General features: G+C 47.8%; 1 protein-coding gene across 1 annotated transcript; it reads left to right on the top strand.

The window, feature by feature from the left end:
* Positions 1 to 2,008: 2,008 nt before the first annotated feature.
* Positions 2,009 to 11,281, top strand: LOC103893681 (complement component receptor 1-like protein). The gene is made up of 13 exons (XM_019470316.1): positions 2,009 to 2,046; positions 3,837 to 4,057; positions 4,605 to 4,704; positions 5,244 to 5,329; positions 5,760 to 5,972; positions 6,564 to 6,746; positions 7,314 to 7,502; positions 7,990 to 8,187; positions 9,212 to 9,394; positions 9,752 to 9,940; positions 10,306 to 10,485; positions 10,640 to 10,809; positions 11,011 to 11,281. Exons 1-13 carry the CDS (start codon positions 2,009 to 2,011, stop codon positions 11,167 to 11,169), a joined length of 2,109 nt encoding a protein of 702 aa, XP_019325861.1. The 3' UTR covers positions 11,170 to 11,281.
* The last annotated feature ends 809 nt before the right edge of the window (positions 11,282 to 12,090 follow it).

Genomic DNA, 12,090 nt, shown 5'->3' with positions numbered 1-12,090 from the left:
CAAACTGCATCTCTCCATTTAGTGTACTGAGATGGATGTTACATGTCTACTTGCAATTTTGCTATGTTACTGCTTTCTAATGTTTTTTTAGGTTTAAAAAAAAAAGCAACATATGTAAACTTGTGCTGTATGTTGTGTACTCTGTGCACTTGAGCATAAATATCCCGTGAGCATTTATTTACAATAAAGAGATTTTAAAAAAAAAAAATAGATCTAGTTTCCTCTGTTACTTTCCGTTGTTGTTTGCTATAACCATCTGTTGTGTGCTGGTTTTGTGAGATAATGGTGAATTCAGGGGAGTCTGTGGAAAGCGTTTGGAGGAAGAGGGTCTGCAGGGGAGGGCAGGTGTCCCCGGCTTTTGGGAGTTGGGCTGGAAATGGTGAATGCTGCACCCCAGAGCTACTGCTGCCATTCCCTTCCCTCACTGATTTTAAGGGTGTTTTTATTGGAGCTATTGGAATTTGGATTTTCAGGTTTCCTGTGGAGCTGTTAGGGTAGGAACACTTATTTTAAAGCACATATCTTTTTCTGGGGGCAGGGGTGGAAGTCAAGAGAAGCAACTGGTGTGTCTCTTAACTTGTGATTTCCAGCATCTGCAGCTGGAAACCAGCTGGTCCCAAAGGGACTCGCCAGCCACAGCCTGAACAGAAGCGACCTTGGATGTGGTCAAGGAAAATCCCTTTTATCCTGTTTATCCTGCTGCAAACTGCAGGTTGAGGAGGTCTTAGGGGTGTTTAGCAGCCGTCAGAGCAGGAGACAGCTTTTGGTGTGGCTGTGCCCTGGCTGATGCTCGTGGCCATGAGCACCCTGCACAGATGCTAAATAACCTCCTGGCTGCCTGTGGGGAAACTGCTGATTTTTCGGCACACAAATCGGCTTATTCTGAGTCATCTGGAAAAAAATAAATCTAGAAAGCCTATGTTTGTGTCTGTGATTAACTGGATTCTTGTAAATATGAAGTGGAGGTCAGTGCCTGCTCAGGAGTGACGAGGGGCCTGTTGTGAGCCAAGCCCCTGCTCGTGGGGCGAGGGCAGGCAGCCTTTTGCCGTGTTTTACAGAGCAAGAACTAAATCTGTTTTACTACGTTTTGGCATGGACTCAGGTGCATTTCAGAAAGGTAATACATCCCACTCAATGTAGGGACGTGGTAAATATTTCTGGCAAAAAACCCTCAGATTTGGCAGAACAAAGCAATACCTGTGAGAAGCACAACCCAGGGTAAAAAGGCCATTGCCAGGTTCTTGATGGCAATTCAAGGCTGGATGGAACTGTGCAGCCAAAGTGCAAAAGGAGCGAATGGTTACAACTGCTGCCGAAACTCTTGTTACTGGAAGATGACCTACGAGTGGCAGCCGGATTTGGGAACAGCTTTCAATGAGATGAAAGGCAGCTGCGTTTCCGTCATGGACCTTGAGTGTTCAGCTCTGAGCGATGCTCCCTGGGACCTCTTGTGCTGCTGAGCTCCAGCTGGTGTTGCTCTAATGGGATTAGGTGGAGCTGGTTGCAGAAACCGTATTTTGAATGCTGGCCATAGGCTTTTGAGGTCTAGAAGAGATGAGCTTGTGGTTGACAGGCCCTGGGGTGAAACGGTCCTCTTGAGGAGGCCACCATAGCGTGCCTGAGGTCCCTGGGCATCGCGTGGGGACCGGCACTGGCCAGGTGCCGTTGCTGCACGGTGGAACGGGCAGCGTCCTGCTCAGAAAGGATCATTTCAGCGAAGTGTTGGCAGTTCCACACAGTAAAACAAACAATTTCAACATCTGCTTGGGTTGCATTTCAGTTTTCTAGTGTTTCGCTTTGTGGGTTGAATAAACTACTTCCTTCTTGCTCAGAGGAGGAGTTAATGATTTATGGGCCAACTGGCACAACCCTGCAGAATTCAAACTTTTCTGCATGGAGCCATATCTGAGTGTGTAGGCGTATCGTAACTCCTCCTTTAGTGCGGTGGTCCCTGGAGCCGGGGAGACTGGACGAGGACAGTCATCGCTTTGCCTTGCGAGAGCCGAACATGCCGGGTCTCTCCATCTCCTGCTGCAAGACCTCCAGGTAAGACAATTTCAAGCAATACAGCTTTAGGCGATGTTGCTCTTGGGAGCTGGATTGGGGCTTTCTTGCAACTCTAGCAGGTGCAAAGATTAGTAAATTAAATCAAATTAAACCAAGAGCTGTAAGAAGGATTGAAGGAAAGCTAGAGGAATGAAACGGCCACAAGAAGTGTTAAGTTTAGGGCAGAAAGCATCAAGACAGACTCTCGTTTCCAGGAGGAAGGTAGGCACTTGGAGCGTACGTAACATTGGGAGGGTTTAGGCTCATAAATGATGATCCTGGATAACAAAGTCGGAGAGGACTCTTGCTGATCTCTAGGGGTGCTAGGTTAGTCCAAATTGCACTTAAATTCCATTTTGTAAAGCAATTCCGTCTCCTGAATGACTTGTATGCTTTATAGCTTTACTCAGTTGATGTTATTTGCACAAAACCATTGTATCTTTCTGGTTAGATACTTCTCTCTCTCTCTCTGCATATAATTTATTGTTAGGGGACTGTATTGACTCTGGCATGATTTCATCTGACTATGAATTTGCTTCCAAGAGACTTATTACTAAAACAAAACATTTTACCTGTAAGATAAGTTTCAGGGGACTTTTTCCATAAGGCATAGATAAACTCATGGCCCTGCAGGTATTAATTTGGCTGGTTGGCTGGGAAGAACACTGTTGGCAATGTAGTGTTTTTAAGTCAAACCTGACAAGCTACAAAGTATTTATGTTATGGTTTGAGTGGAGCTGTTAGTCTTTCTTTTTTCCTTTTTTTTTTATTTTATTTTTAAATTTTAATCGAAAGCTGCATTCTCAAAAATGTAAATAAATGAGACTAGTGGAATAAAATCTATGGGAATTGCTTAACATCTACAATCGGCTGTCCTGTTTATGTTGTATTTTCATGTCTCTGGGTCTGGTCTGCTGGAGCCAGCCCTCCTCAGCCAAATCCAGCTCTGTCCCAGCAGCCCAGCTCCTCCACGCTGAGTCTTGGTCCCGTCGGCTGGAGCGGAGCTGCTCTGCTCTGTTGCAGAGTATTGCAATAGCTCCTGCAGCTTCTGGTCCCCAGCCACGACTGTAGGAACTGTTTAGGGATGGAGAAATGAGACCTGTCCGCATGAGCTATGTTTATCCTGAGTGTAAATGCCCCCTGCTATTTTTACAGATACTTGGCCTAGAAAAAGAACGTGATAACTTCTGTGGGATCTCCAGACAGGGAGGCTGGAATAAAGAAAGATGCCAGCTTTGGAGCTGGGGAGGCAGAGGGATCGCACTGCTGTCCTTGGGTTATTCCTCGCCGCTGCTCTTGTTGTGGCTGTCCAGAGTAAGTGAATATGAGGAGAGTGAGTCTATCGGGGTAAACTAAGATCCCTCAAAGGAAAACCTTCTGCTGGGGTTCACAAGACTTGGATCCTTCTCTTTTCCTCGTTGCCTTTGCATTTCAAGAATATTGTAAATCTTTGTGATCAGAATCCATCTTCCTTTGCCTTTTTCTTCCTTGCTGTGTAAAACGGCCATAGAATTACTCCAGCTGAAAAAGGTGCGGTGATTTATACTAACTGGGGAGAGGAAACGGTTAATCTGGACTTTGTGACCAGCCTTTGAAACCGCTGGATGAGGTGTGAGAAGTGACCAGGATCTTGTGGGGTGATGCTCCTCCCCTGTCCCTGCCAGCCTCAGCCATCCCCAGTCACAGACTGCGCTTCTCCTCTTTGCTTCTAGCTTTAAGGCCACCAAAGTGTCCTCGCCTGGACCTTCAGAGTAAATCCAGGCCTGAACTCCCACTGCTTTTCCTCCCAGCATCTTTCTGATGGAGTTTCTGTCGGTAGGTGCCTGCAATGTTCCGCCCCATCTCGCATCTGCAGAACTCAAAGAGCAATACCGTCACCTTACCAGATTCTCCTATAAGACAATGGTGGAATACGTCTGTCGTCCAGGTTACACGAGAAATGTTCACGTCCAGAACAGGTTGCTTTGTGGAGAGGACAATAAGTGGCAGGGATCATGGGAGATCTGTATACGTGAGTATATTTTGGATTGACTTTTGATTTTGTTTTTTATTCACTGATGCTATCTGCTCGTTTTGTTGGAGCAGTATCCGAAGTGACCTCACGGGATGGTGGGAGATGAGTGACCTGACATGAAGCACCAGTTGTATTCTGCTAAGTACTGGTAATGATGGCAACAGCTGAAATCTGCTTTCATGCTGGCTGTGTTTGATTGCTGATTCAAAGGATGTTCTTCTGCTCAGGCACTTTGTAACTCTTGGTTCAAAAAAAGTATTTCAAACTTGCAGTAGGAGAATCCTTTAGCTGTGGAGAAACGCTGTCGCGCTTGCCAGAGTTACTGCAAAACCCCACTTAGACTGCAGAGGCTGGCTGCAGGTCATGATGCAAGTCTTAACAGCGTCGTGAATCATGGAATAATTTAGGGTTGGAGGGGAAATCTGGAGGTCTCTGGTCCATCCCCTTACTCAGTATTGGAGGAGTCTTCTGCTTTCCTGCTGCATTTTCCCCAATTCTTCAAGAAACTGAAATAAGAACTAACTCCAGTCCTGTTGTTCCCCAGCAAAGCACTGCATCTACCCTGGCGAGCCGGACAACGGCAGACTCATGCTAGCAGAAAACTTCAGTTTTGGTTCATCCGTGAACTTCATCTGCAACACTGGGTAAGCCAGGAGGACTCAGGGCACGGGTCCTCTTCTTCCCCAGCGATTTTTCTGAAGTCTTTTCCCTCTAGATTAAAGCCTGTGCTGTCAGAAGCCTTACTAGTGTAGGTAATTGCAGACTGTGATTGAAATATCTTTTGAAGCTTTCCTTTGAGAGCTTTAAGACTGACTGAGTTTTCTTAATCTTGTACTTTGAGGCAGTTTTTCCCAAACTCATGTTCACTCTCCTGGCCCCTTCTTAAACCATTTCCGATGTTTCAGTATCTTTTTGAAGAAAAGACATCAATACTGAACTCGGAGCTGTAGTGGTAGCTACAGCTGGCTGATAAAGTAGACGTTTTTTCCTTAGAAACCATGTAAATTTTTTTTTATTTTAAAAATGCTTTTGTCAAAAGCCAGCGTGTCATTGAAAAATGACATTGACGGCAAATTTCTGATCAGCTGTAATTATGATAAGCCGAAACCATCCTGATGGACGTTATAGGTAATACATCAAAATTGAGTATGTCAAGTAATCCCCTCTCCCCTATTTCACACAGGTACAGACTGGTTGGAAATTCTCAAATTCAATGTGTGATTAAAAATGGTGTTGTTACATGGGACAGAGATATTCCCATCTGTGAGCGTAAGTAGGGTTTCTTAATTGATCTACTGCTTAAATGTTACTGGGGATGGATAAAGAAGCAGTCGCGTTGCCCTGCTGAGGACTTCAGCAGTTCGATGCATGGTGGAGTCTGGAAAGACATTTTGTCTTTGTGTTTTTCTTCCTGCATCATCCTGCACAAAAAAAATTATTCACTGTCTGGGAGTAAGGCAGCTGCATGTAAGACTGTGGTATATCCCCAAACCACTCGTCGCCCGGGTCGGAGCTCTGCTGCCTGTGGGCTGGTGGGCAACTCCCTTGAGACCTGCCCTTAATTTCTGACCCTTCTGGCACCTCGTGTTTCAATTTTATTTTGTTTTCCTTACCAGACCTTTGGTTCAAAACAAATTAAGTTCGTTCTTTCTTTCTTGTTCTTCCCTCCCTCTACCATTTCTCCCCCCTCCCTCCCCAGCAATACCGTGTTCCCCCCCTCCAAAAATAGCTAATGGAGAGCACAGCGGAGCTGACAAAGAGCTCTTTGAATATGGAGTATCTGTCACTTACTGGTGCCACCCCGTCCAAAGGGGAGAGAGACCTTTCTCGCTGGTGGGAGATGCCTCTATTTTCTGTACAACCACAGATAACATAAATGGTGTCTGGAGCAAGCCAGCCCCGGAGTGCAAAGGTGAGCTGCTCCCATGCGGGAGGTGAGGCGCACGCTTGCAAGCTCACCGGGGCACTGCAGCAGCACCAGCCGTAGCCCCTTCTCCGCTGCCTCCTGCCTGGTCTGCTAAAGCTGTTTTCTTCCTTGGAGCCGTCTCTCTCCTTTATGTTGCTGGAATCACCTCTTGCAGGTGAGACGCTCCGAGTCTGGTAGCAGTAACAGATCTCCCATCACAGGGACCGTGACTGCTTACGGTCACCAAGTCAGCAGGGGACATGGGAGTGGGATTTTCATTAGCGTTTGCAAACCAGATGATGCATCTTGCCTGCCGGCCTGTGTAAAATATAATGCCTGCAAAGAATTCGGAAAGCTGCTGCGATACCTGCTGCCTTTCCTATGTTCTTTTTACGCTTTGCCTTAATAAAAAGTATGAAATTAAAAAATGCTGTAATACGGAGTTCAAAAATATCCCATCAGCCTGCTACCTTGTCATGTCCATTTTCAGCCTTTTTGGTGAACACATCTTATGCTACGAGAATGTTTTTAATACCCTCATCTCCCCTCTTGAGCATAACTGCCGATTTCCTAAGTGGTGGCGTTTCCCTGACGCAGTGATTAACTGTGAGAATCCGAGCGTGAAGAACGGGAAGCTGCTGAGCGGGTACCGGGCTGCGTACACCTACAGAGACACCGTCATGTTCGACTGCAACTTCCGCTACACCATGAACGGCAGCGATGCGTCCACGTGCAAAGAGAACGGCCTTTGGGACCCTCCGCTGCCGCTCTGTCAGCTCAGTAAGTGTGGTGGACCGAGGGCTGCTCCACCTGGCCCAGCAGCTTTGCTTCAGTGAAGTTCCCACCCACCTAAGAGAGCGTTAGGTCCTGAAAGTGATGGCTCCAAGACTTAACTTTTTGGATTTTTTTTTTTTTTTTTTTGGCTAATCTCTGTAGCGCTAAGGTGACTTTAGGAATTTATGACTTTGGGCCATAGAGACTAAAGCCTTGTCCCATTCAAGCTGGTGAGCATTTCTCAGTAGAATTCAAAGGGACTAAATTAACCCTAGTATACTTAATATTTTTAAAGTTTGTTGGTAGAGCCTCAGATAGTATAAACTTTATTAAAAATTACATCTTGTTATAACAGTGAAAATTACCATGCAGGCTGAAATTATTCATGTGTTTTCATTTGTCTCCTTTGCATTCACTCTTTAGCATTACTGAACTCGGACGATTAAGTGCATCTCAGAAAGAACAATGTGAGCCCACGATTTTTCCCCAAGTTCTCTCTGTTATGTTACGTACCATTATGGGCCTCACTGATTTATCACTGGCAATGTCCTTAAACTGGAATTTCTTTCCTAGGTAGCTGTGACAACCCTCCAGATGTACATAATGCTGTTAAAGCAAAACTTGCTGGCAATTTGTTTCCTGTGGAGACTGTCGTGACCTACGAGTGCAGGGAGGGCCACCAGTTCAGCCCGGAAGAAACCACGCGGCACATTAAGTGTCTGCCAGATTTTACGTGGACCGAAACCCCACCTCCTTGTGAAAGTAAGTGTACGTTCCTTTTGGCTTACTTACCCTCGTGATCTGGCAAAATTATTACCGAATGAAGAAGCTGTGCGTGGTCTGCTGTTGTGCAGATCGCAGGGTGAGGGAGAGAGGGGGGATGCTCCAGGTGCCCAGCCTGGCGTGTCTCTGGTCTTTGCTGTGACTCTTGAACTCCCTTGATTTGGTCCCCAGCCACAGGGTTTTCGCTGCTTTATTTACCAGCTATGCTTTCTAGTCCCTTGAACCTGTGGAAAAAGTCATTGCAGTGTCGAGGGCACCTTGCTCCATCCAAGGGGAGGTTGCGGTTGCAGAGTCCCTTGCAAACACCCCGTCCCCCAGGAGCACCCGGGGATGGTGCTGGGGCAGATTTAGCGTTGTGTTGTGTCTTTGCTTTACAAAGCATTCATCCTTCTGTTTACAACAAATCTGCTGTCATCCAGATGGCTTTGCCGTGGTTTCACACTTGCTAATGTTTGGCATTTCTCAGGAATTCGTTGCCCAAATCCAGATGTCAGCCATGGAAAGCCCTTAAATGTGTGGGAAGCTAAAGACCATTATGTGTACGGAGACAGACTGGAAGTTACGTGTGATGATGGCTATGCTTTCAAAGGTCATAGCAATAACATTGTGCTTCAGTGTTTAAGTGATGGTAGATGGGATCCAGCGGTACCGGAGTGTACTCCAGGTAGGTGAGGGTTGGTGAAGCTTGTTGACTTGGCGACTACTTTTGACTGCAAAGGTTTGGGTCACTCTGTACAGTGCAGTTGTCTGCTGACATTCGCTGAAAAATCTACATGTGGCCTTAGATGATGGTAGTAGTAGCCAAGGAGAATTTTGCCCCACTGCCATGTATCCCCAGATCTAGTCCTCCTGTGTTAACTTGGAAGAAATAGGCAGCAAAAGATCCAGATGGATCAGTATATTGCCTGGGGATTGCTGTGGAAAAAGTACGGGCGTTTGGCAGGGGGCTGAGCTAGTGTCTGGGGAGGTGGGATGTGAAGGGCTGGGTGTTGGTAGGCTTAGGAGGTTCCTAAGAAGCCTGGAAGACACTTACCCAGCTGGAAGGGGATGTGGTTTGTGCTTTGGACAACAGCTGGGCTGGTTTGCTGATACGAGGCTTGGGAGCAGAGGATGTTCTCAATGCATTTTCTTCTGAAAGGGGAAACGCAACAACATAAATAACTGACACTGCTGAAACTAATAACCTAGCGATGGGGCACCATAGCAATATCAGCAAGCTACTGAAAGTGGCCTGAGCCCAAAAGCTCAGGAAAACCTTGCCAGGAGGAAAGAGCCTGCTCCACCTCACAGAGCAGCCAGCATTAGAGCATAGACGATTCCTTGTCCTGGCCCTAACACTGCCCGTGAGGTGCTCAGCAACCTCACGAGTGCAGCTCAGTGGGAAAGCAGGGCCTGCAGCCCCTGGGATAATAACGGTGTGTGGTGCCGAGAGCCCCGAGGAGAGGCTCGGTCAGGCACGGACCCAGCTCTTCAGCATGTGCCTTTCCCAACAGCCTCTGAAAAATCTGACTGTAGAAGCAGAAACTCCTTTAGAGTTACAAAGGAAACGTTGAGACCTGCATCTGTGTGACAGTCACCTTTTTTTTCAGGGTTCAGATCTTCTTGCTAACTGTCTTCTCCATAGAAAGCATCTTCACTGGAGTTCTTTCTGAAAATACATGACATCCTTTATTTTCCGTTGTTCCTAGAACGTCGTTGCCCAAAGCCAGATACTGCTCATGGAAGAGAGATTTTTAAAAGCAAAAATGACTACAGAGTTGGGACCCGACTGAGGCTGGCGTGTGATTCGGGCTATGTCCTCAGGGGCCAGGACTCGACCGAGTGTCAGGCTGATGTGAGCTGGGCTCCCCCGTTACCATTTTGTGATAAAGGTATGTGTAATGTGGTGCTGAGAAGAAATCTTGTGCATCGGTATTCAGAAACAGCAATCAGTAGGTAACCTGCCTTCAGCATCTGCTTCTGGGGAACGGGACGATGATGACCGGCTCATGGGCTGGAAGTGTTGAGGCGTCTTCTCCCTGGAGATGTGACCCACGTGGGAGGTGAGCGAGAAGTGGGAGCCTTGAGCTGGTGTAAGAGGCAAGAAGCCAGGCAGCAACTTCATGTGAATTTGCCGCACTACAAACATGAAGTTAACTCTTGTGCTGATTTCCCAGAGGTGATTTTGATTATCACCTGAATATGATAATCGTGCATTTCTTTTCTTATCAATTCCCTTTATTTCATAGTCTGTGACCCCCCTCCACAAACCACCAACGGGCAGCACTCTGGCTTGAGAACGGAGCAGTTCCCCTATGGCGCAGAGGTGACGTACAGCTGTACGGAGGGTCTGTCCCTCATTGGGGACGCCACCATCTACTGCACCTCCGACGATGGGGTGAACCTGGCGTGGAGCGGACCTGCCCCGGAGTGCAGGGGTGAGTCGTTTCTCCTGTATGGGATCAGACTGAAGCCAGGACCTGGGTGCGATGCTGGGGCTAAGCCCCAGCCCTGTTACACACCCTGGGCCGAGAGCTCCAAACCCAGAGCAGCTTAATGACCGTGCGGCTCCTCTGGCTCCTGTGCGAAGGGCTCGGCACCACGAGCTGTTCAGTAACACCAGGGACTGGCAGGGTCTCACTGGGGGCTGCTGCAGGCAGCTGAGGATCAATTCTTGTGTTTGAGTATGAAACTGATGCAGAGGGCATCAGGAAGAGCGGCTCTGCCCCGCCTGACCTGGTTCCCCGTTGTCCCTGGGGAAGGGCAGCAGCCAAACCCACCGCTCCCACCTCTCTTCCCGCAGTGGTTCGGTGCCCCAAGCCCACGGTCGAGAGGGGAAGGATGACTCCGCAGAGGTTCACCTTTCCCTACGGGGCGGCCGTGCGGTTCTCCTGTGACGAAGGCTTCATGCTGCACGGCGATGCTGAGAGCCGGTGCCTGGCCGACAGCACCTGGCACCCTCCCCTGCCCACCTGCCGGCCAGGTGGGTACCAGGCCCGGGCAGATGCCCCGCAGCTGGTTTGTAGAGGCCAGGGGTGCTGCTCCTGTGAATCACCAGCAAGAGGTGGAATTTGCAGGGAGTTTTCTCCTCAGTCTCCTCCCATTACATTATTTTTTGGCATGCGTTTTCCTTTCAGTTCAGTGTCCCCGACCCTCGGGACAGGAGGACCTAATGGTTTACCCATTAAAATTATGGTACCAGGTGAATGAAACTCTGTCGTTCTACTGCAGACGTGATGGCCGTCGATCAGCAAGTTCAGAAAGTATCTGCTCAGCTAAGGGCACTTGGATACCACCGCCCACATGTGTAAGTACCACCATCTGCCCAGGCTTTGTATCTTGCCCCATTTATAGCCTAGAATAGCACTGGTCCAACTTCATGAATGTGTTTGTTTCAGTACAATAGGGCTGGCCTGACTGAGGGGCTGCAGTAGGAGGGGGATGCTCAGCACATAAGTCCCTGCAGCAGAGTCTCACGCCCTCTGTCTTTGTTTTGGTTCTTTTAAAGAAAAAGCATGATGCATGTGAGAAGATTCTTCGATATAGGGAAACTTTCCCGTGTAGAGTTCCTCTGACAGAACTGAAAACTCTGCTGGAAGTCCAGAAACTGTACCTGGAGATCCAGAAACTTGAAAAGGAGCTGCTAAAACCCACAGCATACGGCTGACGGTCACCAGTGGTATCCTAAGAACCATCCTCTTTGTGTGTTGAATAATCATGCTGACTGAGGATTTTTTATGACTTCGTAATTCGTGCTAATACTTAAGTAGCCAGAACAAAATTTACCAATCGGTCAAGGAACAGATCTGGTCGTATGGGGAGCCAGAAAGTGACGCCTTCTGGCTCATTCTGTTAGAGCTCACTGGGTTAGGTTTGTACATCACTTTATACATTTTCAAGCTTTACATTTAGATATGTTTGTTATAGTGACAAGTGCGCAGTTAGAAAGGAACTGGGCGGAAAGTAAATTTTTGTCGGAGCCGAGCAGAAGCCGTGCAGACAGGCATGAGCGTGGTAAGAGCCACCAACCCCCACTTGCCCCGCAACTGCTGCACCTCTTCAGCTGCAGTCCAGTATAGCCCATTGCTACTCTGTTCATATAAGTTGCATTCAGCAAGCTAATTCAGCACTTAACTGCCTAATTAGCTGTGACCTTCAGAGTGGGCACAATGAAGAAAACTTCAAAGCCTGTCTTCTAGCAAAACAAAAATGCCAGGTTTTCTTCCCAAGCAGGACAGACGTATCTGAGGCCACGGCAGTGCCACTCGCTGCATCTTTGTGCACCAAGAGCAGTTGTTGGAAGTAAAAGTGTAAAGAAAGAAATGGCTGAATTTTTTCTGCAACATCCAGTAAAGGGGAAGCGCTCTGTTAGCACGCATCTTGTGATCAGACCTGTACTCCTTCACCACGAGATTATAATAAAGTTGCAATTGTAATGACAGCGGTGTCTGGCTTTTAATAATTCTGTCCTGTCTATAGTAAAGGAAAGAGGTGCTTCAATAATCATTGCTTGATTAGGCACAGAGGGCTGCTATTCCCTGAGTGCAGCGCAGCGGTGTGCGGGGGGGGGGGGGGGGGGGTGGGCGCG

This window comes from Aptenodytes forsteri, unplaced genomic scaffold (genome assembly GCF_000699145.1).
Source record: "Aptenodytes forsteri isolate BGI_AS27 unplaced genomic scaffold, ASM69914v1 Scaffold142, whole genome shotgun sequence".
NCBI lineage: Eukaryota > Metazoa > Chordata > Aves > Sphenisciformes > Spheniscidae > Aptenodytes > Aptenodytes forsteri.
This window is presented reverse-complemented; position numbering and strand designations above follow the sequence as displayed.

What these genes read in the sequence shown, in the direction of transcription:
- LOC103893681 (XM_019470316.1), top strand. Translation starts at nt 2,009, where the DNA reads ATGCCGGGTCTCTCCATCTCCTGCTGCAAGACCTCCAG. An exon ending in AACTTCATCTGCAACACTGG is followed by an intron (nt 4,705 to 5,243) that starts GTAAGCCAGGAG and finishes TATTTCACACAG; the next exon opens with GTACAGACTGGTTGGAAATT. An exon ending in GTTACCATTTTGTGATAAAG is followed by an intron (nt 9,395 to 9,751) that starts GTATGTGTAATG and finishes TTTATTTCATAG; the next exon opens with TCTGTGACCCCCCTCCACAA.